This window comes from Taurulus bubalis, assembly GCF_910589615.1.
Source record: "Taurulus bubalis genome assembly, chromosome: 21".
Taxonomy (NCBI): Eukaryota; Metazoa; Chordata; class Actinopteri; order Perciformes; family Cottidae; genus Taurulus; species Taurulus bubalis.
This window is the reverse complement of record NC_136609.1, coordinates 9,913,389-9,941,382: the sequence shown is the minus strand read 5'-3', so window position 1 is coordinate 9,941,382 and position 27,994 is coordinate 9,913,389. Positions and strand designations below refer to the sequence as shown.

Here is a 27,994-nt window from a genome sequence, read left to right as displayed (position 1 = left end):
ACGCGCAGGAAAGCTCGGCTTTTATTTGAAAGATGGCGAACGACTCCCCAGCTAAAAGTCTAGTAGACATAGACTTGGCTTCGTTGCGGGTGAGTGCTGCCGAACCGAACCCATGTTTTTTTTTTATTTTATTTTTTTCTTACGTTGTTGTAGCTTATCTTTTATTTCACGTCGCTCGACCAAAACACACGTCCTCCAGTCCGAGTTTAAACTAATGCCCCTCTTGTTGTCGGAGCTGAAGTATAGAAAATGACCGCTGAGCCACAGCGAGGTGTTGCCAGTGTCTGGTTTTCCTTTGTTCGAGATGCATTTGGCATGTAGGGGAGACCAGGGCGCAACAGCTGGCTCACACTGGACCCTGTTGTGTTTGTGTGTGAAATAAAAATAATAATAACATTGCTGTTCCTTCTCACTGACTCGCCTTTCTGTCTTGTTCTTTTCAGGATCCAGCTGGGATTTTTGAATTGGTGGAGGTAGTTGGAAATGGCACCTATGGACAAGTATACAAGGTTGGTGGTGGGAGGCGCAGTGCATGGCCTGTCCTGTTTTCACTGTGACTGCTCAGCATAGATCATGTGTGTTTTTCTCCTTTTGCTTTTCTCCCCCACGAACCAAACCTGGGAATAAAAGGAAAAAAAACATCCTGTTCAGATCCTGGCTATCAGGCCACATCATGGATGACTAAGCTAAACAAAATGCAATGCTCAGAGTTTCTAGTGCTAGTTTGCTTCTGATTATCAGTGTGATCACAGTTCATTGTTCCGCTGGGAGGTGTGTGTGAAGAGTGAATCAGACCGTCTGCAGTCTGATGCATCACCTATCTTGCATCACCTGCCTTCCTGAAAGAGTGGGTGAGGAGGCGAGGATGGAGAATCGCTGTCACAAGTCTCATCCTGCTGACCTCACGTCTCCGTCTGCAGAGCTCATTGGTTATTTTTAACAAAACCAGATTTCATATCCTGTTTAAAATCAGGATTGTTCCCCCCCCACCCCTCAGTTCACTGGATGGGAATCCCACTCTGTGGGCCATCTGCTCTTGGTGTCACATTTCTCCGTTGAAAATGAACATTGCGGCTGTTGAAAGACACGGCCAAGGAGGGAGAGGGGGACGGCGTTGAAGTCGGGGATGTGCTCGCCGTGTTTTGATGCAGGGATGGCCTTGGATTGGAGGCACATCTGTCCTAGCAGTGTTGCAATGGGCCTCCTTGTGTTGTTGTCGCTGCAGCTAGCAAGGCTCCATTTTGTTCCCTGCTGCTACACTGAAGGATGACATTTAACCACATGCCTATATGTTAAGCAGACCTCTAGTTTCCTAAGCATGGCTGTTAATAAGCTGGCGGTAGCAGGCTAGCCCCAAAAACAAACAAAAAACATAAATTTGCTCGTGCACGGAGCAGCAAGCTTAGCTGAGTATTTAGTTCTGACAGCCCACAGTGCTCCAGTGACCTGCATTCAATCCCCTAGTGCGGTGAACTTCCAAGATCTCCCCCCTCTCTCCTAAAAACTCACAGAGCGAACCCACATGTGTGCATGTGCTTGCCTGACTGCCACACCTGAAATCAGCAGTGTGTGTGTGTGTGTGTGTGTGAGGGGGGTGAAGCGGATGGCTGTCATGGGGAAGTGTAACGCCCGCTTGCTATCTTGCCACCAGATGGGTTTCGAGTCGGGGCGCATGGGACAGAGAATTACCGCTTCTCCCTTCTTTTTTTTTTTGTCCCTTTTTAAATCTCTGTTTCCATTCACTGTCCAGTGCTAATTCTATTTGCGAGCGCTGCTGTGTGGGAATGGAGCTTGTACGAGAGCGGGCTGTCAGATTAGCCTGCAGTCAACACAAAGACACGGTCCTCACAGCCTGCACGAGATAAGCCCAACTGTCTGCAGCGAAGCCGGAGCCCGATGCAGTAGCCTCCTTTTTCGATCAGCTGTCGGTCGCTGCATTGACTGTCATGTTAACCAGTTGAATGAGCATGTGGCCTGATGGGGTTGGGTTGGGGGGGGGGCGGGGGGCGGGGGGCGGAGGGGGGGAGCGGGTCGGCTGCAACTGGCAGAAGAAGCAGCTGCCCAGTTCCAGACGGACCCTGCCCACCGCTCTCACAAAGCTGAGTTTGTTTCCTCGCTCTTTGGGGTCCCTCAGTGCGTCCGTCGGTTGGGTCCACAGAAAGGAGGAGTTTGTCTGCAGGGTTTCAAACGCCAACCGAGTGAATAATCCCAAAAGCCCCCCAACCGAAAACGGGGTGGAGTTTCTTCTCCCTCTGAGGCCTTTTCTGCTTTGTCAAGCACTTGGTCACAGAGTGCGAGGCCCTTTTAAGATCACACAATGTGGCCGAGCTGCTCTGCTCTTTGATTTGTGGTGACTTTTGATTCCCTTTGAGACGTTTTCCTTTTGGCTGTTTTTGTGATCTGGTTGGATGTTGACTTTAAAGTTGCATTTCCGCAACAAATGTCAAGTGTATTAGTGCTGTTCTTGCGTTTATTACTCGCTATAACGCTATGTTTGTTTTGCGAGCTTTTCGCTGATTTGTGCTCCAAATAGTTTTTGGTGCATTGCTCTCTGTTTGAAAATGATTTAAAAACACAACAGAGTGCAATGATACATTTCCCTGCTTCTTGGACCTGGCAAGCACCAGAAGTTGCCTTTGAATGCCTGGTCAGATTGGGCGTCTTATTCTTTGATGTGTTCCTGATTTATACTATAATTTACATGTATTATATTATAATAACAATTTTAGCAAAGAGGTTTGTCAAAAAAATATTCCAACACTCAATGACAGACCTGATTAAGACCAATCGCTGCTGGGTTATGATCAGATCCCACCAAAAGTCTATTTCCATACCTTTTCTGTGTTGCACTACTTGCAGATTTACAGAAAATTAAAGAACCAAGCTGTTCTCAAGACCCAAAATGCCATGTCAAGGTTCTTGTGGCCATGCTGTGCTGCAGGCGTTCTTACTGCGCTCTCTGCCAAGAGGGCAGCCGTTGCCCCTGGAGAGGTGCCAGATTACAGTCAACTTCTGAAAACACAGCACAGCACAATTTGACTGACGCCCATAATGAAAATTATGCTATGGCTAAAAAGCCCTCTTTTTAAATCATTTCATTTAGCTTTAGCCAGCTGGCTTGATGTAATCCTGGGTCTATATGCAGATTGAACACACTTGTGCAGCATTATCATCAAATGATTAATGGATGTGAGAAGTATTGTCGTTAAATGCTAAAAAGAAATGGGCTGCAAAGAGAATTGATTGCAACCTCTACCAGTGTTTTAACAACATTATGTTGCGTTATAAACCAGCAGATGCTCTTTGTTGAGTTTTTTGCAAGTAACTATTGGGTAGAAGATGACGTTGTGTATGTTTGCCACGTACACTTGGTCTGAAGGTATTTTATAATAATGTGTTTGTGTCATCACTCGGCTCTCGCACAAGAGACGCTCCCTGCTTCTTCACTCGTTATCAGTTGGCACTGAACCAGCTGGCTCTGGAGACCATCTCAGGTGCCTCACTGTGGATATAGGAATACAAAATAAAAAAAAAGGGAGAGAGCGAGTAATGATAACATAGGAAAGGACATAATTCCTCAAATTGTGCGTGGTATGCGGGGAAGATTCCCTCTGCTCTACAGAATGGCCTTATATAGTCAGGCCTGAGGCAGCAGAGCCCCTGCTGACCTGCTCCCTGCCTGCTATGCATCCATGGGTGTGCCACGGCTGTGCCACTAGTGCTTTCAACCGTCACGTCCCTGTGTTTCATGTGTGTATGTCCAGTGGTCAATTTGGTGCACTTACTTATAATCACTAGCAAGGTCATGTGGCTGAGTCCTCACCAGAGCACCAAATGGAAAGATGATTTTACTTCTTCTTTAACTCGTTGCCTTACTTCCCATCCGGTGATATCATATGCTAACGACAAATTTCCTCAAACAAGACAATTCAGGAGCAGCTTAGCTTCAGCGCTGTCCTCCATCTCCTTCCTTTTTGTTTTCTCCTCCAGCCTTCGGGGGCAGCCTCGCCCCTGCCCTCAGGACAAGAAGCTCCCTCCTCGGGGTGCTAGCTATGCCCGATGGGAGCCGCAGCTGCAGAGAAAGCTGGTACAATCTGTCAAATGCCCACCAGCGCCATATGGTGCCGGGCGAGACTGTTCTTTACCTCAGAGCAGTGGTTGCCAGCGACCAAAGCAGCGGAGGTGCTCCGATTGTTTGTTGAAGCTGTGGATTTTATAAAATAAGCGGGTGGCGGATTATGAATGCAGTTTGCAAACAAGTTAAAAACGCTTCCGGGTGGCACTTTGAATCGGTGATGCCATGTAGGGCGCTTGGCTCACCGGAGACGAGGCGGGAGATGTTGTCTGACTTCAGTTTAATGCACATGGACCCCCATGCCACTGCCTGCAGAGTATCGGGCCTCAGTCATGTGGCACAGCGCGACTAATACAAGGTTATTACATCAGTGAACTCGTTATCAATATTGGAAGTGCACAAAACAAACATTTTCGGCATGGATCCCTCTAGTTTGGTTTTTATTTAGCAGATTTTTTACAGTTGAACAATGAACGTTATCAGAGTTGCAATAAATGATATATTTGGAACGGCTGCTGCAACTTAATTTGGTCACACTTTGACAGATTTACGGACCATGTGGGAGAAATTGCGCTGAACTTAGCACCTACTTAATGTTTTTGTACGATTCAATGCCGTGAGCCGAGGTTATGTGCAATTCAGTGGTTTCGTGTTTCCAAAAAGACCATTTGTAAGATGTTGGCATCGCTTTAATATTAAAAATGAAATCTGCATTGACGACCGTAGTTGAACATGTGGGTGGAAAAGGCGAAAGTGAAAAAATTGCTCCCCAATAAAAGATCCTAATTGTCGAACCACGCAGAAGCAGGAAATTGTCTTTCATGAATATATATTTCTGACTTGTTACATGAAGAGGATTAGACGCCATTGCCAGGTTTGTAAGAACGACTCTTGTGTAGAGATCATTGCTAAAGGTGCTGCGTGCTGATTGGCTCTGCAGCTTTGTGGAACGTGTCACTCTCTCGCTCCTTTATCTTTAAACCACACGCTGTGTCAGCATGCAGGCCAGCAAGTGCATTCGTTTGCGCTCGTTACTAAATGGCTGAAAGGTGCGCGTGATTTTTTTTCGAGCTAAAGTCGAAGCAAACGCACACTCCTCCACTCTGCATCCTCTCTAACCGACAGTGGGCATCTCTTTTGTCCTCCACAGTGACCGTCTCCCTAATGGGTGTCACAAGACCCACAACGTCCCCTGACTGGCCACGCTGCCTGAACAGACCTCTCTGTGTCCGTGTGTGTGTGTCCGTGTGTGTGTGTGTGTGTGTGTCTGGTCGTTCATGCAACTGTCTGTGTGAAGCTCATTGAGAAACCTCATTACCCGAGTGGTGTTGAGATGAGACACAAAGGCGCCGGCTGACGAGACAGTGTCTTGCCTGTCTCTTCCGCCGCGCCGCTGCCTTCACTTGACGGTGCTTTCCTCTTGCAGACCACATCTCCTCAAGACACTTCTTGTTTTAATGCGCTGGGACGAGTAGATTCTCTCATTTCCCAGTCCAAATCAGGGATGGGATTTTCTTCAGAGTAAATTCCAATTATTTTTTTAAGACCCACTCAACTTCGCTCTCATTCCTACCACATGCAGGCAAAATACATTTCCGACACAGCAGCTCATCCTCTGGTTTTTATGTTATTTTAATGACATCACACCAGGGCTGTTTTCTCACATCTAGAATCCCATGTGCATCTTTCCCATCTTTTAAAAACCAGCAAACTAGCAAGTAAAGTAGACATACTTTACAGAATATACAGCTATACTTTCTGGCATTTCGTCTCTGGCTGATTTTGTGCTTTTACACTCTTCAAGTGTAGTATTAAAATTCCTGTTTAGACCTGTGCAAAGTCTCCACCAAGCAGCTTTGATCCCTTACAGCAGCCAACTACTGCACTGTGATCAATAGACGTACAGGCACACCACTGTTTCTTTATCTGTCTTTGCCATCAATCCTTACTTCTCTGGAGAGTGGAGGCAGCAAGGCAGAGTGTGTGTGTGTGCATGTGTGTGTGAATTGGGTCAGTGTGGTGGTATGCAGCAGCAGTGTAAAGTGGAAGAGCCCAGCGAGGCAGAGGCATCGCCCTGAATGTCATGCGCTGCTGTTTACTGCTGATTGATCATTTCTTCCCTCTGCATTCATCTGATACGTGTCAGGGAAGTCGTGGGCAGAAGTGTGTATCTCATGCGTGTACACAGGACTTCCCAAGGCAGATGGAGGTAGATGTCGACCCACCTACTCACTCTGCCAGTTCAAATGTCGCCTTAGATCGTCACGTGACCCTCATTACCACAGCTCTACCAGTGACCTTTTGAAGAACCAAACCATGGCACCCAGCAGTTCCCTCCCTCCCTCGCTGTGTGAACTAATAATATGAAACCGAGTTTCCTTTGCATCTACATGGCTAGTTAAAAAGCATGTCACTCAATTTCAGCACTATGTTGTGCAATGTTGTTGTCGGTGTGGTCGACCTGGTTACAAAGCCAGCCGGCATTTTGAAATAGCCGCTAAGTGGGATTGATCTTACATTAATGTGAGCGGTGTAGGGAGGTCCTTTGTGTTCTGGTCAGTCAGGATGCAGAGCTTTGTGAAGAGTGTATGGGAAGCTGCACTCCCCCATGCTCCACACCGACTGCTGAGCATTACTGCTCACTTCTGTTAAGTGAAAATCCACCCTAAAACCCAATTCATTGAGTTTCCTAACGGTGATCTTGAGCCGATGTGATTGGTAATGAAATAATTCTCATTTCATCCGCATTATGTCGGCAGAACAGCCGGTTAGAGCCTCGCTTATCGAGTGTCTAGCGCTGGGTGAGATTTACGTCTCCACTGCGGTGTCAACAGACTGGTGTATCTTGTTTTAGGGTAGATTTTGACTTAATGTCTCTGGCTCTAAAGGCAGTAAGTCAGTCAGTGGTTTAGTGCTGAGCTGGAGAGAGGCCAGCAGCACATCTGGCCATGGTTAAGAGGAGCTGCGATGGAGGAGTGGAGATGGAGGCCAGGGAGGGCTGAGTGATCGCTCAGTGCCTCGGATAACCCCTCCACTGCCACGCCTAGCTGGCCGCTTCAAGGGGCCCTTTAGGGCCGCGGCCCTCCTGTGATCAACCCAGACTTGTACCAGGGGCCCAACCACAGGACTAGCGCTAAAACCATCAGTCCATTAGCAATTAGTCCATCGTCCGAAAATGTAAAACAAATAAAACAGTTTTATAATTGATAATTGTTTAAGTTGCTTATCAAGGAAAATCTTTTCTGTTTAATATAATTGCAAATAATGTGATTTGTTTTGGACAAAACAAGACATTTAAAGACCTGGTTCTTTGGCTCTTTGAACTAAACATTTCTCATTTTTAGACTAAACTATTGCTCAGATAATTGTAAAAAGAATCAATATCAAAAAATTATATAATCATTATTTGAAGCCTAAAATAGAACAGCTGGCCTTTCTAAAAAAGTAGTAATAGTATAAATGAATCCTTATTAAAGTATCATGTTTAATGATTGTGTTTGTTAATAATATTGAATAATATTTTCTTGGAATCGGCCTCAAAAATCCAGTATTCATGATGCTGTCATCGCTAATTTGAGCTAATCACAGATAAGACAGTTATGTCCGCCATTATATAACTATTTTTTATTGCACTACAAAAATGTTTTGATATTGGACACACACTATTGGATTAGTTAAACTCTAATATCGGTATTTTGTATTGTAAACAAAAGGATGCGTAATAATAATCAACATGAAAAGACTTTAAGACTAAAAGCATACAAAACTACATTTGGAGCCAAAGCTGTGTCATTTATGTGACATTTCATGCTAAAATACTAAGCATCACTTGGCTAGCTGCTTAATATCCTGCATATTTATGGATAATGGAAATAACCGTCATAGCGGTAATCTACAGCCGTTGCTGTAGCTTTTTAAATATGCTGAATCTCTTGATTTTGCCGCCCTCCATCATTTTGTTCGCCAGTCTTTCTTTGAATAATCTAGGTAATTGTAGATTTCTAAGATCTATTGAGCATATTTGACAGCATCCATTCTCTAAATACAGCTTCCAAAAAAACTTTTCATTTGTAGTGATGCCAGTTTAGTGTCAACCCCAAAGTAATTGCTCAGTTTCCTTGTTTCAAGGACAAAGGATGTATGCAATAAGGAGATCAAACTCATCGGTACTCGTATGCTAATGCTGCGCAACCAACCCAGTTGTTTTGTGATATCAAAGTGCAATTACCATGTGGCCTACATAACATTATCTCCACCCACGAGCTGAGAGATGTTTTGGTTTATATGGCCATAAATTCTTCAGGCTCACGTTCAAATCCTCACCTCCTGGTGTCACTTCCAAAATCACGTCTTTAAATCATTAATAAACCAAACAGCCATTTTTCTTAGGCTGTCATAGTTCTACACACATTTATCTCGGCACTGTCAGCTGTACAATTGTAAGAATTAACAGCTTTAGTTTGTTATCAGCCAAAAAGAGGCATTGTTGTTGAAGTGGCTGTCCCACAACTAAATGGATGGCCTCTCTGTAACTGTATCCTTGGATCAAAGCAAGCATTGTCTCAAAAAAGTATTAAATTCAGAGTCAGCTGTCATGCTAATAGAGGAGGCTTTCTGGAGCGCTGAGACACAATTGGAGTCTTTATTCTTTAATTCCCAACCTCTTTTCTTTCTGCTGATTTGGAAGACTGAGAAAGAGAAAGCAGTCATCATATATTGACATCATCTACCCTCTGCAGGTGGAGTGTTTACATCTGGAGGGCTTTAAACCACAATGCTTCCTGTAATAAGAGAGTCAGCGTTGACTCTGTTTGGGGATTGTAGGTGTAAACCAAATGGTGATTAATGCAGTTACATGTTGCTTAGAATTTGCAAACCTTCCTCAAATTCTAACATTAGTTATTCTGTAATAAACGTTCAGTGAGTGCATAGAAATAAGCGGGGAGGTGTTTTATTGCCTTTGAACTCTCACTGTTATCTGTAAGAGGAAGAATGGTATATTTCTTCCTTCAAATAGTTACATCGTCTCGCTTGTATATGAATTATCGTTCAACCAGTCGATCAATTAAATGACTTAATCGTTGAAGCTCAATAGTAATTTAACTATAATCACATACATGTTATCATACACTGTTGCATCACCTAATTCACATCATGCTTTGGTCTGTTTTAGCACCAGACTTTAAGATATTACCCTGAATACTTCAAGAAACATTTTCCTCTTCTAGATCGACTTATTGCTTTGTTTAATTCATAAATCCTAGTCGACTTTCTACTGACGAACAATACAAGCGCATTTAAGGCGAAGGGATGAAGGCATGAGTTTCTCCTGGTAACACCTGTGACCAGTGGACCCAGTAAAGCAGGACTCATCAGCGCTAGCAGCTAGAACACGGGGAGCTGGCGGCCATAATGTCAGCGTCACTGTTTTTTTTGTAGTGGTGACCCCTGGGATCAAAGTGGAGAGGATTAAAGGCATTGTAAAGTGCCCCCCCCCCCCCCACCCCCCTTACTCTTGCCCAGTGAAAAGAGAGGGCCCCTAAGCCTGCATGGCTTTTATTGTCATAATCCATACAGTTTCAATTGACTATGGAATGCACTGGCTAAGATGATGATGTGTTGCTGGCGGTTGTGTCCATATGTGCCTTTACTTGACCTGTAACCGTGCATGAGGCCTGTACAGCGTGTCGATGTGCGTGTCCCTCCCACACTGCGTTGACCAGCAGAGGCTCTGCAACACTATCACTGCAGTGGGATCCTAAAGAGCCAGAAGGGGAATACCCAACTGGGCCAGCTCCCAAAAATGTCCCGTGTTTTATCTCCTCTCTGGGTTGAGGGTGGGAGGGAGGGGTCGTACAGAGGCCTCTATTTTGGTCCTTTGTTTATGTAAGGAGTGGCAGTGGGGTGTTAGGAGAGCAGAGAAGTCTGGGAATGTTGGGACGATATAGCTTGGGAATAAAATGCTCATCTGCGGTTCGCACTGTATACAGTAGATGTATTTATGTGTCCGTCTTGAAATTGTAATCTTTCATGGGAACAACTTCATTGCAGTTAATTGATTGCAGTCCAAAACCCAGAGTTATTCATATTACAATGACATGAAAAGGATCACATTTTAGGAGCTGGAACCACCGAATGTTTGGCATTTTTACTGGAAACGTGATTAATCAATTATTAGGATTTGACATGCAGATGACAGCCGAGACCTGGTGCTGATTTTGAACAGCAAAATCTTAAGTAATTTGTTCCAGGTCTCTATAAATGTGTCAATTCGTATTGTATTTTGTGTTTTTATCAGTCACACACGTCCACACACTTCTGTATTTCCTTAATCATCACCCACTTGATAATAAGAGTGCAATGAGTGGATGCTCACCTTGTTGTTTTGTCTCTTCGCAGGGACGACATGTCAAGACTGGACAGCTGGCTGCCATCAAAGTCATGGATGTCACGGAGGTAAGGCTCACCGTGATATTGTTTCAGCTTCGACATCCCAATGCAATCATGTGCAGTTAGTAGTCATAGCGATGACATGCTCGCTACAAAATGAACTAAAGTGTACCAAAGAAGTTGGATGTATTTGTGTGTTTGCTCTCATTGTCTGGTTAATATTTAAATCAGTCGACATTCCTTTGGATCTGACGTCGAAATGTTTTTGAGCTTGCAGGGGAGAAAATGTCACGCTCTGTAATGAGTCCTCCCTCCACCCCAAATAATAAACAGCAGGGGTGGGGTAGAGGCAACAGGATGCTTATTGAGTGAAGTGCGTCATTTGGCGGCCAGCGGGCTGCCCTCAGCCCTGGGAGGTCCCGTCTGCAGATGAGAGAACGCACACAACCACACATGCACATTTGCTGAAACACAAAGCAGAAGGTTTCAGAGTCCCAGCGAAGGCCAGCCGGGCCAACCACCCACACGGACATAATGATGACGGAGGAATACTGGTGTAATGATACCGTACACGCAAGTTGCACCAATAACAGGCTTTGCTGGCGAATTCTGTTGAATGAGTCGCACTTGCGGCGTCCATCGCCTTCCCCTGGGGGAGCAAAGTCTAAAGTCATCAGCTGGATTACACCCAAGCATCCCTACCTTTTTTATATAAGGACACATTTACCGCTATTTGAGTGCCACATACACAAACCCTGAGAGGCTACTGATGCAGCAGCAGAGAGCCCGTGTGCCCCGACTTGCCTGCTGCCGCTCCTCGCATCAGCCGATGTCACGATGAGTCATGAGTGACACACTTGTGTTATCATGTGTTCCTGGTGTAGAGAACATTGCTCAACCGTTTCCCGTTCCGTGTGGCAGGACGCTACTGTAGGTGTGCCTTCTAGACATGTCGGGGCTTATAGAAAACTACGCTGAACGGATAGATTTTCACATGAAGCAGGTGCACGCTGAGGCTTAACCTGTTTTACTCACCTGCTTGTGCTGCAAGTATGTGATCATAAACCAGGTTTTTATGACCTGCACACAATTGCCTGATTCAACGTGTATTGTCTCCAGCATTAATCTGATGTGATTTTAATTTGTGCACAGTGTGCTAATGCAATTATTTAGCCCAAACGACAATTACATCAATCAAGCAAATCATTAGTCATAACAAGACAATTGTTGGTTGCAGGCCTAAACCTCATGGGCACTCCTTAAAAGGAAGTACCTGGTTTTGGACTTGACGTCACTTTATCTTAATCACAGTCTCTCACGAGAAGAAAGCAAGTGGTCTTCCTCATCTTCCTCGGTTACCTGATCATCTTCCCTGTGGTTTAGGGAGGCCATGTTGCACTCTCTCCTCCGCCCCGGCTGGAGAGCTCATCCACAGGCACGGCGGCCTGTCCCGTGTCACTCTGACCCACATTCTCCTCCCTGCTCCACATTCTCAAATCCAAGCACTCCTCAACTGCTCTTTCTGTGCTGCCTTATAGCCTCGGAGATAAAAATGGACGCCTTTTCTACTTTGGCTTTACATGATTAAAAAGCATTTCCAATCATCCTGGTATAGACCTGACTGGGGGGATTTGGGCAGATAGTGGCTTTGTTCTCGTGTAGCAGCATAATGCTGTCTTTGTCTATCTGGACTGTATTAAATCGATTTGTTTAAAATTGTAATGTTGGAAAAGACATGAAAGCAAACAGATTTTCTTCCATTTGCTGGACTATAAAAATTCCAAACAGTCCACGACTTAAAGAACAATATTCATGCCTTGTATTATATCGTCTTGAGTTGTATCTTCAAGCACAATGTTGGAATGTTATGCATGACCTAGTACGACACTCCCTTGTTTGTAGATTGTACTTTGAGACATGGTTTCCCCTCAAATCCTCCGTGCTGTCATTTGACAAACCTCCAGTCCTCCTCTCCTCTCGGTCTCTCACTCATCACCATGTGATTGTGTCAGTCTTTCCATCACCCTGTGACTTGTGGCAGCGAGGCCTTCGCAGTCGGCAGTCTGATAATCCAACAGCTGCACGGCAGAGAGGGGGGTTGACAGGAGAGGGAGGGCTGGAGGGGGGTTGCGCACAACAGAAAGGCTTACGTCAACTCAAACGAGTCATGCAGCAGCAGTATGGCCGCCTGCACAGGCAGCCAACTGCCATTTTGCTATAGGTCATGCACGACACAGTGGAGAAATATGCACACATAGCATCACATTTCTCTTGATTTCACCATATTGTGGCGCTATGCAGCCTTGTGATCATTTATTAAAATCACTATTCGTATAACAAGGCACAGTCTGCAGTGATACTGCTGTTGTTTCTGTCCCCCTCCTCCCACTGTACTTTCTATAGGAGAGGCCATGCAACCATAAAGCAAAGCACTCGCGGGCTAACCCCTGCATGTGTTCAATTAGTGTGTCACTGTTAATCATTGTCAAGATGCTACTGGGTGCAAGCAGAGAGTTAGCGCTTTTGCTAGTTGACCTTTTTATTTTTTTTTATTCATCAAGATGTGACACTGGACAGGTTTGCTTCTGTCTTCCACTAAAGGCCACTTCCAACAGAGACTATAAACACGGCATTAGAGCTGCATCTGGCAGTTGAATGAGCTTTTCTTAAACTCACTGATTTCCCGTTGGTGTTCTGTATCTACATGGTCTTTGTGTCATGATCATGTCTGTTTTCTAGGTTGTATTGTATGTTTAAAAGGCATTCATTTCCTGCGGATTTAATACTCTTCCATCAAGTGATTTTACACAAATTATGCATGATGTTTACAGTGTTTTTGCAGGTCAATGGAGCCTTAGCTTTCTTCACAGCTCTAAGCAACTCTATTCAGGATAATGTCTGCCTGATACTTATGGATTAACTGTCAGGGATTATCCATTGATCTAATGTATATTTAGTTTTAGTTTGTTTTAGTTTTTACACAGGATTAGCAATAAGGGCTACTGTACTCATCAGATCACTATTAGACTCACTCATGCATAATTAATCCCTAAACAAAGGAATCATTTGGCAGTAGACGGACGACTGCTTCTGCATTGTTTCATAGCCGAGTCCCAGCCGAAAGATGAATGAGGCCAGGCTGAAATAAAACCAGGGCGTCGTCACATAGCGCGACACTTACTCCTAAGTATGAAAGTGAATTCATCTGAAATGAAATGTCACTCAAGGCCAAATGATGATTTAAGGCCGTTGCCACACAGTCATTATTGTTTAAATGAAGGACAATCACCCTCTTGTCTGTTTATACCTCTGTAACATGTGTGTGTTTGTGTGGCTAGGATGAAGAAGAGGAAATTAAACTGGAGATCAATATGCTGAAGAAGTATTCCCACCACAGAAACATAGCCACCTACTACGGTGCTTTCATTAAGAAGAGCCCCCCGGGGCACGATGACCAGCTATGGGTAAGTCCCCAAATCCATTAAAGATATTAAGGTTGACAAAGAACTGCGAGAAATATGTAGTTGCCATTATTATTTCATACACCAACTTTCCCTTTTCAGTCATCCTAAACTCTATGATCTTCTGATAGCTCTGTGGTATTTTCATTTACATTTGTGCAATGTTTACAAGGGCCATGTGTTCCTCAAATATCACAAACTTATCCTCTGATGATTCGTACCTGTTTCTAGTTGGTGATGGAGTTCTGTGGAGCTGGTTCAATCACAGACTTGGTGAAGAACACCAAGGGGAACCAGCTGAAGGAAGACTGGATCGGCTACATCTCCAGAGAGATCCTCAGGGTGAGTTCCTCTCCTCTCCTCCTTGTCTCCTCTCCTATCTCAACAGTCACTCATGTCCTGTGTTTCTCCTCCTCCTCCTCAGGGTCTGGCCCACCTTCATGCCCACCACGTCATCCACCGTGACATCAAGGGCCAGAACGTCCTGTTGACGGAGAATGCCGAAGTCAAACTAGGTGAGTTGCAACACAGGTTTGCTAACTTTTCCTCAGATCGATGTCTGAGGCGTACAACACCTTGTTGACTGGTCACCTTTCTCTCTCTAGTCGACTTCGGCGTGAGTGCTCAGCTCGACCGGACAGTGGGGAGGAGAAACACCTTCATCGGGACCCCTTATTGGATGGCCCCTGAGGTCATTGCTTGTGACGAGAACCCAGACGCTACATATGATTACAGAGTAAGAGCCACCGCTGCAAAAGGTGCGTTGATTGATTTGTGTGTGTGCTGTGATTAATGGCCGCCTTTCCTTGCAGAGTGATCTGTGGTCTTGTGGAATCACAGCTATTGAAATGGCTGAAGGAGCACCACGTGAGTGCCAGCTTTTCTTAATATCAGTGATTTTCACGCCGGTTCAATCCCTTGAATTCTTATTGATGCTCTGCATGTGTGCATTTTCTTCCAGCACTTTGTGACATGCACCCAATGCGTGCGCTCTTCCTCATTCCAAGAAACCCTCCGCCCAGGCTCAAGTCTAAAAAATGGTGAGTACCACCCAGAAAGGATGTTCTTTGTGCATTTCTATCCCATTCAATCCTATTTATGGATGCAGGATTATTGTAGATTTCCTTCCTGGTCCCTTTGTGAGTACTTTAGTGTGTTTTTATTTTATCTCTGACCAGGCAGCCACAGAGGCTTGAATTGGCCTTTTCCTCTGTGCTTCGCTGCCGAGTTGAACATCTGTGGTACACCTGCTCCGGCAGGCTCAGCCTCTCTGGCACGCACTGCAGCGCCGCTCTGAACGCACTGCAGTGCACTTTCTTTTTCTGGCACTAGAGCTGAGATGAATTAGTCCCTTTTTTTAACATACGTTGTGGTATGGCTGGGCCTCGACACGATTATGGATCCCATCTTGCATTCAATAATAAATAGTATAAATGGTTGTTTTGCTGTTTAATTGGAAGTTAATTGAACCCACCTCTTAATGGCAGCAGCTGCAATGGTGATGATAATTTAATTGTACTGTGTCCCGTATATCAGAGCTTTCATGGCATATCTGTGATGAAAGGGTTGCTGCTACCTGTCCACATGTATAAACCTCAATTTACACTGAGGCTGTTGTGTTCCCAAGACATAACTTGAGGGAGTGTTGCAAGGACTGATGGGTAAATTGTAATCTAAGCTTGTTTTCAGAAATGTCGGTTTTACTTAGGATCTTTGCTCTAATGGCTGAAATATATCTCTGGCACCTGCTGTCTCTTCTTATGCGCCACCCTCTCTGTCATGCACCGCTTCTCTCTGTTGACTCTTCTCCCGTGCGCGTTCTCCACAATCCCCACAGGTCCAAAAAGTTTTTCAGTTTCATCGAGGGCTGTCTGGTGAAGAACTACACACAGCGCCCCCCGACAGACCAGCTGCTGAAGCACCCCTTTATCCGAGACCAGCCCAACGAGAGGCAAGTCCGCATCCAGCTCAAAGACCACATCGACCGTACCAAGAAGAAGAGGGGGGAGAAAGGTACGTCTGTCTGTCTCATTTCTGTGAATAGGCAAAGTGAAGACAAAAAAGAGAGACAATGTCATTTCTCAAGCCAGTTTCTGATGTGATTCTGACTTCATTTTATCACATATAGATGAGACGGAGTATGAGTACAGTGGCAGCGAGGAGGAGGAAGAGGATCCTCCAGAGCAGGAGGGAGAGCCAAGGTATGACTACTTAAAAACCAGTGTAACTTATTGGAAAGCATAACAATCCAAACCCAGTGTCTCTCTCATCTAACCGTTGTGTCCGGATTCCTCCCATCGTCCAGCTCCATCGTCAATGTGCCAGGTGAGTCGACGCTGCGGCGCGACTTCATCCGCCTGCAGCAGGAGAACAAGGAGCGATCGGAGGCGCTCCGCCGCCAGCAGCTCCTCCAGGAGCAGCAGCTCCGGGAGCAGGAGGAGTACAAGCGCCAACTACTGGCCGAGAGGCAGAAACGCATTGAGCAACAGAAGGAGCAGAGGAGGCGGCTGGAGGAGGTAGGATGATTGATTGATTTTTTATTTTTTTTTCTGTCATCGAGCTCCGAAGACATGAGTTTTTGTTGGGAAATGTTGACATTTCTCTGTCTTCTGCCCCCACAGCAACAGCGCCGTGAACGGGAGATGAGGAGGCAGCAGGAGCGCGAGCAGCGCCGGCGCGAACAAGAGGACAAGAGGCGCGTCGAAGAAATGGATCGTAGACGTAAAGAAGAGGAGGAACGCCGGCGGGCTGACGATGAGAAGAGGAGGAACGATCGCGAACAGGTCAGCTTTAAAACCTATTTTACGTAGAATGTCTTCAATGCATGGATCAAGTGAGGCCTCGCTTACGGCTCTGGCGAACCAATTTGAGACTCCTACGATTGGGAGCTGAATAAAAATCTGATTAGAGACAACTTACTGGACGTGAAGCTGGACATTTTATTTCCACTCTGTCGACGCCCACTTACCACATTGGCTTGTTTTTCTTTTCTTCGATTGACAGGAGTACATCAGGCGTCAGCTGGAGGAGGAGCAGAGACACCTGGAGATGCTGCAGGAGCAGCTGCTCCGTGAACAGGCCATGCTGCTGGTCAGTCACACACATGCACCACATGCTGCCCGTTACAGTAAACAAAGTATTTAACAGCAACTTGTGCATCCAAGTTGCAAGAATGATTTCAGGTGTGTTGTTAATTGACTTTTTAGAGTCATCTTCAGATCATCAAATCATTTACATGACAAAGAAATGTTGTGTTCCTCCATTGTGTCATGTTGTTAATGCATCCTCTCTTTCTTTTTCATTTTGCACTCATTTTGTAATGTTAACCAAATCAATAATTTGCCAAATGATTTGAACTCTAAACTCTTCTTCTGCATTTTGTTATATTTCATTCCGTCTGCAGTGTATTCTCCTTGTAATAAGGATTAAACTGGTAAATGCCAACAGCAAATGCTGCCAACGCCTGCCTATATAAAGGATGGCACTCATTTTTAGTCTGTTAGTCAGGCTGCCAGCTCTCCCGTCTCTTCTCTCCACCTTAAATCAACCCCACGCTCTGCAATAGGAGTTGAAGTGGCGGGAGCTCGAGGAGCAGCGCAAGGCCGAGCGACTCCATAAGCGCCTGCAGCAGGAGCAGGCCTACCTGCTGTCGCTCCAGCACGAATCCAAACAGCCGCCTGGCAACAAGACCAAACTCCCGTCAGACTATAGCACACCTCCACAGACCTCCACCCTGCCCCCCGGCATGGTCCTCACAGCAACCCCTATAGCGCAGGTCCTTGAAAGCACCGTTTCCTCCAGAGCCCTTCAGACAGTCCCCTCAGACAGCCATAAAACCCAGCCAGCAGCGCCAGAGAAGTCTGACTCTGATGAAACCCGTCCCAGCCAGCTCTCAAACGCCCCCGACCCCCCACAGACTGAAACCCCCACTGACTCTGAACCTCCCCAGGCAGAAAGTTCGGAGCCTGTCAGCGATCCTCCTCAGCCTATCAGAGAGGTGAACCTCCTACCCTGCTGTCTGCTCTTTCCAGCTTCTTCTTGCTTATCCTCACACAGACTCAGTGACCATAATAACAGAGGTGGTGCGAGCAGCAAATCATGGTTTCCTTTAGCCCAAATAGTTACATGTATTTGGCACCGTCTGTTTTGGAAGCGGTGGTGTTATTCCAAAGCAATAGCTAATTAGTTACAACACAGGCCCTCTCAGCCAGACCTTTTGAATTCAACAAGTGTGAGGGAGTTTGGGAGGGGAAGAGAGAGAATAGAAACTCACAGGCTGGCAGCAACCGGTCTTTTTATGTCCCGAATAAAACGGAGCTGTTCTCCTCCACTCTCTTGGCACTGCTAGTCTCCTTGACTACTAAAACCGTCAGGATGTCTGACATATTTGTGTCTTCATTTTCACAGGCTGAGCAAGGGAAAGAGAAATAATCAATTTGTTGGAAAAATAAGCACGACTCCATTTTCAAATCATGTTTTTTTCATTTCCCCATAAAGACAAAGATGATTAATTTCATGCTTACATCTTTGATATATATATATTTTTTACTTTTATCTTCTTTCATTTGAGTCCAAGTACTCCTTTCATCCTTTTCTCTTTGAGGGTATTTTTCCTCAGACCAACAAGATATAGGAATTTCTCTTGATCTTGGATGGCCACCTGTGAAATTCTTCAACAATGCTGTTTTGACTCTCAATGTGTGTGTATCAGGGCCGTTGCATGTGGATGGCTGAGGCCCAGACTAACATGCAGGACACCCCAAGCAGTGTCTTTTGTCGTCAACAGAGCTGTTCCGTCATTAACAATGATTTTTTTCCCATCATTTATCATGCAAGCGTAATTACAAAGATGTATTTGTTGGAAACAGTCCAGTCTCCACCTCTGTCTGTGCACATATACCCGTGTCTGTACGGCTGCCTCAAATGGGCTTCAAGCATGTTCGATGTCATCAGATGTTTGTCCGTCACATCTGAAGAAGACTCTTAACAGACAGTAGAATTAGAAAAAAAAACAAGCAGACGGGAACCATTTTTCTATGCACACATTTTTATCCGTCACTCTTTCTTTTGTGGTTCCCTTCTGCTTGATTTTTATTAATTTCTGTTTGGTCAATCATTGAAACATTTCCCCTGACCCTCATTCCGTGTCTGTCCTGTACGATTCCCTCATCCCAGGCCGACGAGCGGTACCGTAAGAACATTCAGGGCTCCCCTCAGATTGCCCCTCCTTCCAAGCAGCCCCCTCTGCCTCCCCGCTCCTCTGAACCGTTCTCCAATGGCGGCTCCTCCTCCGAGGCCGCCGCCATGCACCGGCCCATGGAGCCTCAGGTAACTCCCCCACCCTCGCCTGTTCCTCTCCTTCCCGACTCTCTCTCTTCCTCCCTCACTGCTAAGTTTGTGTACTCGCACGGTTTTGTGAATCAGTGGAGTAACAGCGGGGTCAGTTCCTGGTCAGAAGGGCGGTGAAGTGTGTTCATCTTCCTTCTGGACAGAGACAGTCGGAGGCGGAGCAAGTCATCTGCACGGAAACAGAAGAATTTTCTGCAACTACATCCATTAGTCATGTTAAAGGAAGGGTTTATAGGAGATCTGCTTTTTCACTACCACTCTCATATCATTACTTAAATATTAAGCTAAGTTGTGGCTTCATATTTAGCGACATGATAGCGATCTTCTGGAACTAAATAGACCTATTTCCCCAAATGTTGAACTGTTCCTTTAAGCCGTTGCATCAACCCACAGCCCAGACAGTGAATCACATCATCATGTAGTGTTGTGCGTTGTCTGCTGCATGCATGTATATGCTATGTATCTCAGCACATGTATGTGCAAAACCACACGCATCTTCCCTCATGTCTCACTGTGTTGTCTGCTTGTTTCACCTCCTTCCCTCCTCCTCCTCCTCCTCCTCCCTTTCCTTCCTCCTCCCTCACCCCCTAAAAGGTCCAGTGGTCCCACCTGGCTGCTCTAAAAAGCAGCAACAGCGCCGCCCCCTCTCCTCCTCCTCCTCCTCTTCCTCCTCCTCCTCCGCCCGTGGTCTCTCGCTCCCAGTCCTTCAGCGAGCCCGGCGGCGTGACCTCTAACTTTGCACAACTCCACCTGCGTTCCCAGGACCCCCACCATCACCACCCATCGCCCGCACGCACTGATCCCCAACCTCCCCTCCACCACCCTCAGGCCCACAATAGGGCCAGCGGCGAGGAGGCACCTCCCAAGGTAAGGAGCTGATGAGGGCCCCCCTACCTCCCCATCCCCTTCCTGCCCTTAACTCCCTCATTCACTTCCTCTTCATGCCACTCACTTCACTTGTCATGCTGTCTGTTTGTGTTGGCCTTGATGTGTTCAGTCTCTTTTTCATCAACATTGACCACTGTGTCGTACTGGTTGTGTAAAAACGAGGAAACGTCGCACTTCTCGGCCTTGAAATTACTTTGCACATTGAGTAATGATTTAATATATCAATAAGCGACCGGGCCTAGTGGGGCTGCTGGTGCTGGAAATCCCCTGTCCAGCTTTCACTGAGCACTCAGTTGTTGTGGGTAAAGAGATGTTTTTGTCCTGTATTTCCATCTCGGGTTTTGATACATCAATTCAAAGATGATGTCCATACACGCATTATTGGGTTTATGCAATTATAGCGGATATGTTGCTCCTCTCTGGTTTCTGTCTTTTTTTATTTGACATAAAACTGTTTTCTCATATTGGATTTTCAATTTGAGTTCAACTATAATTCTTTTAATACCTAAGAAATTGATGTCACACACAAACCTGCCACCATGTGAGGACCTTTTGACTCTGTTTCCTCCAGGTCCCGGTGAGGACAACATCCAGGTCTCCGGTACTGTCGCGCCGAGAGTCACCTCTGCCATCTCAGCCCGGCATCCCGGGTGGACAGAGGAGCGCTGGAGGGTAAGTAGAGAGAGAGAGAGAGAGAGAGAGACCTGGATTTCTAAGGTTGAGAGGCAGTTGCACACGTTTAAATTATCTAAGTGTATTATAGGAGTAATGCTCGTTAATGCGGCGTTGTTCTCTGTGGCAGTAATGTGGAGCAGCGGCCGCTGTGGGACCGAGTGGAGAAGCTGCAGCCTCGGCCGGGCAGCGGCAGCTCTTCCGGGTCCTCCAACTCCAGCGCCCAGGCCAGTCCCGGTGACCGCTTCCGACCACGCTGTGAGTCACCCGGTACTGTACTCGGCTACATACTATAATAACACCATTCTTGTTAGAATGCTATCTGCTCCAATACGTTTTAAACGATTGAAGATCGTTTGAGAGCCAGCTCTCGGTTTCCCCCTCACTAACTCAACCTCCTTTTGTTCCCTCAAAGCTTCCTCCAAATCTGAAGGATCGCCTCTCCAGCGGCCTGAAAATGTTCCCAAAAAACAAGATGAAAAGAACCTTGCCCGGCCAACTCGACCAGCTGTAAGTCCACTGTTACCAAGTGCTGGTTGAACTTGTTTAATGCTGAATAGGTGAAAACCGTTTTGTGTTTTTCTCTACTTTCTACTACTTTAATTATTCAATCACCTGGTGCAACTGCTCATGAATCCGATGGTTCGTGATTGTTGGGGAACCTCTTAGGGTGATGCGGTAAGCCTATTAAACGAGATTACATAATCACACCTATGCTATGCTTGCATCCTTGCCCCATTCATTGCATTATGTGATAGCGGCTTGTGCTAAAAGAGCTGTCTCTCCTCTGTGAGGATTAATGCAATAAGTCTTACCTCTGTCACTGGATACTGTGCGTTGTGCCTGTGATTTGTTTGCCTCCTGCTGGCCTCTTTCCTCGTGCCTGCACAGTTCTTTCTCACTTTATTGCTTGCAGTCGACACGTTGCAAAAGAAGGGTTAACCCTCCGCAGCAGCTTCCCCAGCCTTGATTTGAATGCAACCACACTCCTCCTGTTCCCTTGTAACTCCCAGAGTTGCTCCCAATCTCACATTGCGTTGTTGTTGGATAAAATGTGGCACATTGGCTTTGTTGAGCATGCCTGAGAAGTGTCCCTCCTCCTTCTTCTTGCTTGTCTCTGACCTTACAAGACTGCATTTTTAAGAGTCTGCAAGGAACAAGCCGAGGGCAACAGGGTTACAAGACATGCACTTTAGAGGATGTAACACTAATCAAGGAAATCAGAAAACTTGATCTGATTTATCCAAACAATATGCCGCTTAACTCACCACATCCCAGAACTTAGAGTAACTGGGATCTTAGCCCAGGGCTCACATAGTTTTGAAACATGTCAACTAAAGGACAGCTATTTGGTTAGCAAAACACGTACACTGGGAATCCCCAGTGTTATACCTAAGATGGGTTATTTCATTTTAAAGTTTGTAAAAGCGTGGCATCAAATTTGCTCACATGCTGTTCGGATTGAAAGCTTTTTGATTTCGTCAGTGCACACATTTTTAAATTGGCATAATTCTAGAGTTTCACCAAGATACCCTACTTATGTCTTCCTTACTGTCCCTCTTAGGATCTGACCGCTCTGGCCAAGGAGCTTCGTGCGGTAGACGACGTGAGGCCTCCCCACAAGGTCACCGACTATTCCTCCTCCAGCGAGGATTCGGGCACCACCGACGAGGAAGACGATGAGGAGGTGGACCAGGAGGCGGGAGAGGAGTCCACCTCGGGAGCTGAGGACTCCAGGGCTGGGTAGGTCGACCTGCAATGATGTGTTGGCCCACAGTCCTTACTGTCTGTTGCCTTCATCTTTCTTTGCAACAAAAAACAACATTCAGTCACTTCTCAAGTGCTGCATGGCTTTTCTGCATGGGTGATAACACTGGTCTGGTTACGGACGTCAGATTTTCCCATGGCTTCCGCAGGAGGATGAGCAACGGGGAGACGGAGTCGGCTAAGACCATGCTGCTGGAAGACTCTGAGAGCGACCAAGCCATCACGCCCTCCAAGGATGGCACGCTGGTCATCAGACAGGTAAGAAGGGGAAAATGAGAATATCTACTTGCTTGTATATAGTTGTTAGAAATGTCATTTTCATCTGTCTTTGTCCAGTGTCGGTGTTGTTTATCCACACATTCTCCATCATTTCTTCTGTGCTACTGTATATTACCATGCCTTTTTTATGTTTTAGTCATTACAGACTTGCTGCTTCTCGTTTCACATTTACAGATCTAACACCTCAGATTGTTATAGGTTGCATTTAACATGCACACGATGATCTCCAAAGATGAATCGAACGAATAGTAAAATCTTGATACGAAGCAGCAGACTAGCAGCCAAACATGCGCCTCTCCACCTGCTTGCTCGAGCCCAAGTGTGCCTGTTCTTGCTTCCAGAGCACCGTTGACATAAAGCAGTTGGTCAATCTCTCCTCTCCCTCGGCTGGCCTTGTTCACGTCCACGGCCAGCCCCAAACCCCCAGCCTCGCCGAGAAAAACGGCTTTGCCGGCCGCATACACCACCTACCAGACCTTATCCAGCAGAGCCATCACTCGCCTTCCTCTTCCACAACCATCCCTTCCTCCTCCTCCTCTTCCTCCTTCCCCTCATCATCTAGCTATGCCAGTCCGGCCATGTCCCCACAGAACCCTCTGGACGAGCTCACTGCCATAGAGGTATGTCACCCTCACATCAGCGAGACAAACGACTGAGGAATGGATTGTCGCAGGGTGCTACAGGCTTCGACATGCGGCAAAGCGGATTTACTCAAATAGCAGTTGTCTAGAGGAGTTACTGCTCCAGCACTACTATAGAGGAGATTTTTTAAATGGCCGTCCTCTCCTTTGATGTGAAGCTCGGTACAATAAATTAGTAGCAAATGCTCCTTTTCATCTAGCTATTTTGTGCAGGATTGCAAACACTTCTCCATCTCAAAGCCTGTACACACCTCGCCGTCCCGTCCTCTATTGTTGGTCGGAGCCTCTCTGGGTCTACGCTGTGTCCTCCTGCCTTCACTCTGGCTCGCCTCTGCCCCCTTCTGGCTTGGCTGACACCTCCGATCTGCAACCTGCTTCCCTCCTGCAATTCACTGCATCGCACCGTGTCGCTGCTAACACTGGTGCCTCCTGGTGGTAGAGCATGGTCGTGGCATTGAGGAAACTAAACTATGAACAAGCATCGCTTAGCAGTGGATTGACCTCTTGGAGTAGTCCTAGCAGTGTTGGGTGATGGCATGCCTGGTGTGATGGTAGGGGTGAAATGGGGCTATATATTTAGGTTTTTAAATATGTATTGGACTGCAAGTCCTCAAGCACACATGACCTACATACAGAGAAGAAATCTCATTTATTTTTAATCTTTATTGTCATAGATTACCGCCTCTTTCGTGGTGTGACACATGCATTGCTAACAACACGCATCTCTGGTGGTGGAATTACAATCTTCCTCTGTGCTTTAATAGGAGCAGATCTTTCCTCTAACACTTCACAGCAGCCAGCCGGTGGATGGTTTCTCGTCTCCCTCAACACATTTCTTCTTGTCGCACATGTTGTTTTCCCACTCTCAAACATTTCTGTCTTCGTTGGCTTCAAAACAACTAACATAACTGCACGTCATCTCTTTTTTTCTTCATTTGATTTGTCATAAATTTGAATTGCAGTGCCAACCAATTAAAATCGCAGTTGTTTGTGTCAGTTTTTTGAGACCCGAGAGGGTGTAACTCAAGGCCCGCAATCAAGCAAATCAGTGTAACAAGAATTTATGGGCCTTATCTCTGATTTTGTTAGGGCAAATCAGAGATAAGGCCCTAAGATTACTTTCATGATTAAATACAGTTTACTCAGCAAACAAGTACCATTGCTTTCTATGCAGGTTAAGTTGAACGTTTTCTAAATGTCTCTAAATCTCATTCAGTCCCAGTCAGAAAGCAACTCCATGTCCAAACACAAGTCTTCCTCCTCCTTCACTCCCTTCATCGACCCTCGTCTTCTCCAGATCTCTCCATCCAGCGGCAGCTCCCTCAACAACATGGGTAGGTAGCGAATGGGTTTATGATGCAAGCTCAGTAATTAAAAACGGTTGAACCGCCTCAGTTTCCCTTGAGGGAGTTTATAAGCAATAGCTTCTCCCACAACATTTTTTACCGCACTGATAAAGAAATTATGCTGAAACATCTGCGCTGAAGCGATGAGTCGAGTTCGACACAGTCCAGTGTTATGCATGGGGGGGATTGTCAGTATCAACCCGTATACTTGTAATATCTACAAGAATGAAACTGAAGAGATGGGTGAAGATGAACAGACACGGCACCGTGTGTTCAAACCAGGCCGCGGGTTGTTCAATAATAATTTGAATACACGATGGCATCCAGCCTGACCTCTATGTGCCCCCTCCAGCAGCTTTTGGGCCGGACGGACGGCTTGCCGACCCGCTGAAAGCCGACCCGTCCCGTAAAGGCTCGGTGGTCAACGTCAACCCGGTCAACACGCGCCCGCCGAGCGACACGCCAGAGATTCGCAAGTACAAGAAGAGGTTCAACTCTGAGATCCTGTGTGCTGCGCTCTGGGGTAAGTGTGCTTCTTTCAGCCGCGGTAATCATGGTGTTGCTCAGAAACACCTCATCGAGGGCGGTCGCTTGTTAAACTTAATTATTCTACTCTGGTACCCATCAAAGCGCTACTAACTCTGGCTGTTTCATTCACGTGTTTTTCTCCAGGAGTCAACCTGCTGGTGGGAACGGAGAGCGGTCTGATGCTGCTGGACCGGAGCGGCCAGGGGAAGGTCTACCCTCTGATCAACCGGAGACGCATCCAGCAGATGGACGTCCTGGAGGGACTCAACGTCCTGGTCACCATATCGGGTACAGTGCAAGCTCTGCCTTTGGCCACTGAACTCAGATATTGGCTTTTGATTCATTCTCAATCATGTCAATCTCACTGTCTAAACCTCCAGGTTAAATGCAGTCTGCATTGTATTATTTGTGACATTTCTTTCTCTCCTCCAACAGGCAAAAAGAACAAGCTGCGAGTGTACTACCTGTCGTGGCTGAGAAACAAGATTTTGCACAACGACCCTGAGGTGGAGAAGAAGCAGGGTTGGGTTAATGTAGGCGAACTGGAGGGTTGCGTCCACTACAAAGTCGGTACGTCTACAAAGATTCCTGAACCTCAAATGAATAAAACCAAAAAAAAGGGGGTTTAAAACTGACCACGATTTGTTGATACGGCCTACTTTAAGCAACACCATAACTCATGAATGACTCCCTTCTCATTCCAGTGAAATATGAGAGGATTAAGTTCTTGGTGCTGGCCTTGAAGAACGCTGTGGAGGTGTACGCCTGGGCACCCAAACCTTACCACAAATTCATGGCCTTTAAGGTAAGCGTTGTCATTCTGTTATATAGTACCCCCCCCCCCCTTCTCAAAGATGCGAGTTGACTCTACTAACTCATCTCTCCATGATTGTCTTCAGTCTTTTGGTGATCTGGTGCACAAGCCTCTGCTGGTTGACCTGACGGTGGAGGAAGGACAGAGGTTAAAGGTCATCTACGGCTCCTGTTCAGGCTTCCATGCTGTGGACGTGGACTCCGGTGCCGTCTATGACATCTACCTGCCCACACATGTGAGCGCTGAGCGCAGTCTGGTCCCACCTCGGTTTCCCCTGCTCCCCGCTCTCCTAACTCTTCCCTCGCCACTTTTCTCCCTCAGATCCAGACCAGCATTCTGTGCCACGCCATCATCATCTTGCCCAACACCGACGGCATCGAGCTGCTGGTGTGTTACGAGGACGAAGGCGTCTACGTCAACACCTACGGGCGCATCACCAAGGACGTGGTGCTGCAGTGGGGAGAAATGCCGACTTCAGTGGGTAAGTGGGAGACATTGTAGCGATTCTTCACTGTGCACATTGAGTGCTAACGAGGGACGTTTTGCCTCATGAATCCCTCCCCCTCTGTGTCCGAGCAGCCTACATTAGGTCAAACCAGATCATGGGCTGGGGTGAGAAGGCCATAGAGATCCGCTCAGTGGAGACGGGCCACCTGGACGGCGTCTTCATGCACAAGAGAGCCCAAAGACTCAAGTTCCTTTGTGAGAGGAACGACAAGGTGAGAACACCACTCTTTCCTTCCTGCTTTTTCTGGTTTCTAACTATGGCAAGTGGTTGTCAAAGAAAATGTTGAGGCTGACATGTGTCCCCTTCGTCCGCTGTCCACCAGGTCTTCTTCGCCTCCGTGCGCGCTGGAGGTGCCAGCCAGGTGTACTTCATGACCCTGGGACGCACTTCCCTCATGAGCTGGTAGTCGACATCCCAACCACACCAGCCCACACGACGACCACACCTAAGCAGTGACCAACAGATGACGATTGTGACTACGACCGACGACGACGAAGAAGAAGAATCCTCGAGCGTCTTCGATGGAGGGAGCGGCTTCCTCTCAGCCGCTCGGGCGAAAAAACAAACAACGGATTGGACTGTAATCATGAAAAGAAGCTAGGGACCGGCGTGTGTTTGGAGGCGAGGAGGCGCGTTCTGTTCGTGTCCACTGAGTGTACTAGTAAACTATATTACAACAACAGAAACCCGCCCTCCTCCCCCTCGAAGCCTCCAGGTTTTCCCTCACCCAACCTTTGAGCCGATCCCCTCCTCCTCCTCCTCCTCCTCTTCCACTGCGGGACGCGGGATCTGTTGCCAGTTGATGGTAAATCTTTATGTGTCATAGTAAAACTTTGCATCGTGTATGTGTGTGAATGGAGGAGACACTGAGCATGTGAATGACTGAAGGGACGATTAGAGGCTCAACGCGGCTGTCACTGTATCAAAGAAGGCGAATACTTTATGTGCCACACCTCGAGTGTCGCCGTCTGTAGCTGTAGTTTAGTCCTGTTCAGGTGAAATTAACTCCCTACTCCCACCACGGTAGATTTCCACGTCAAGCATGCCATTAAACACAAGTTCACCGCCACATAGATAACGCTTGACATGTAAATCTGCCTCTGTATCTTCACTTTTTTTGCCTTCTCTTCCTTAATTAAAGTGAAGATTTTTTTTTAAGGGACCTTCTTGATATATCCATTAAATACAGGGTACTGGATATCAGCGTGTACAAACTAACTACATCTACCTTGTAGGCTTCAGACTCTCCCAGGTTTTACAGACACTATCTCGACTT

The 27,994-nt window shown here is 46.5% G+C and overlaps 1 protein-coding gene across 6 annotated transcripts; it reads left to right on the top strand.

The window, feature by feature from the left end:
• Positions 1-32: 32 nt before the first annotated feature.
• LOC306752829 (mitogen-activated protein kinase kinase kinase kinase 4-like) lies at positions 33-27,469 on the top strand (the record flags this gene model as incomplete). 6 transcript variants are annotated; one of them, XM_079236639.1, is made up of 32 exons in its annotated part: positions 33-89; positions 444-509; positions 10,475-10,531; positions 13,804-13,929; positions 14,158-14,268; positions 14,351-14,441; positions 14,532-14,662; positions 14,739-14,793; positions 14,888-14,966; positions 15,764-15,939; positions 16,055-16,127; positions 16,232-16,442; positions 16,548-16,709; positions 16,930-17,016; positions 17,492-17,923; positions 19,102-19,254; positions 19,870-20,142; positions 20,735-20,835; positions 20,966-21,105; positions 21,251-21,345; positions 22,400-22,578; positions 22,752-22,860; positions 23,223-23,501; positions 24,739-24,856; positions 25,221-25,391; positions 25,541-25,684; positions 25,832-25,966; positions 26,101-26,201; positions 26,296-26,445; positions 26,532-26,691; positions 26,790-26,929; positions 27,041-27,469. In XM_079236639.1, 32 exons carry the CDS (start codon positions 33-35, stop codon positions 27,122-27,124), a joined length of 4,446 nt encoding a protein of 1,481 aa, XP_079092765.1. In that variant the 3' UTR covers positions 27,125-27,469. The 6 variants fall into 6 exon arrangements, with proteins under 6 accessions (XP_079092765.1, XP_079092764.1, XP_079092767.1 ...); XM_079236638.1 differs by having other exon boundaries at positions 22,731-22,860; XM_079236641.1 differs by lacking the exon at positions 17,492-17,923 and having other exon boundaries at positions 20,966-21,093.
• Positions 27,470-27,994: the final 525 nt, after the last annotated feature.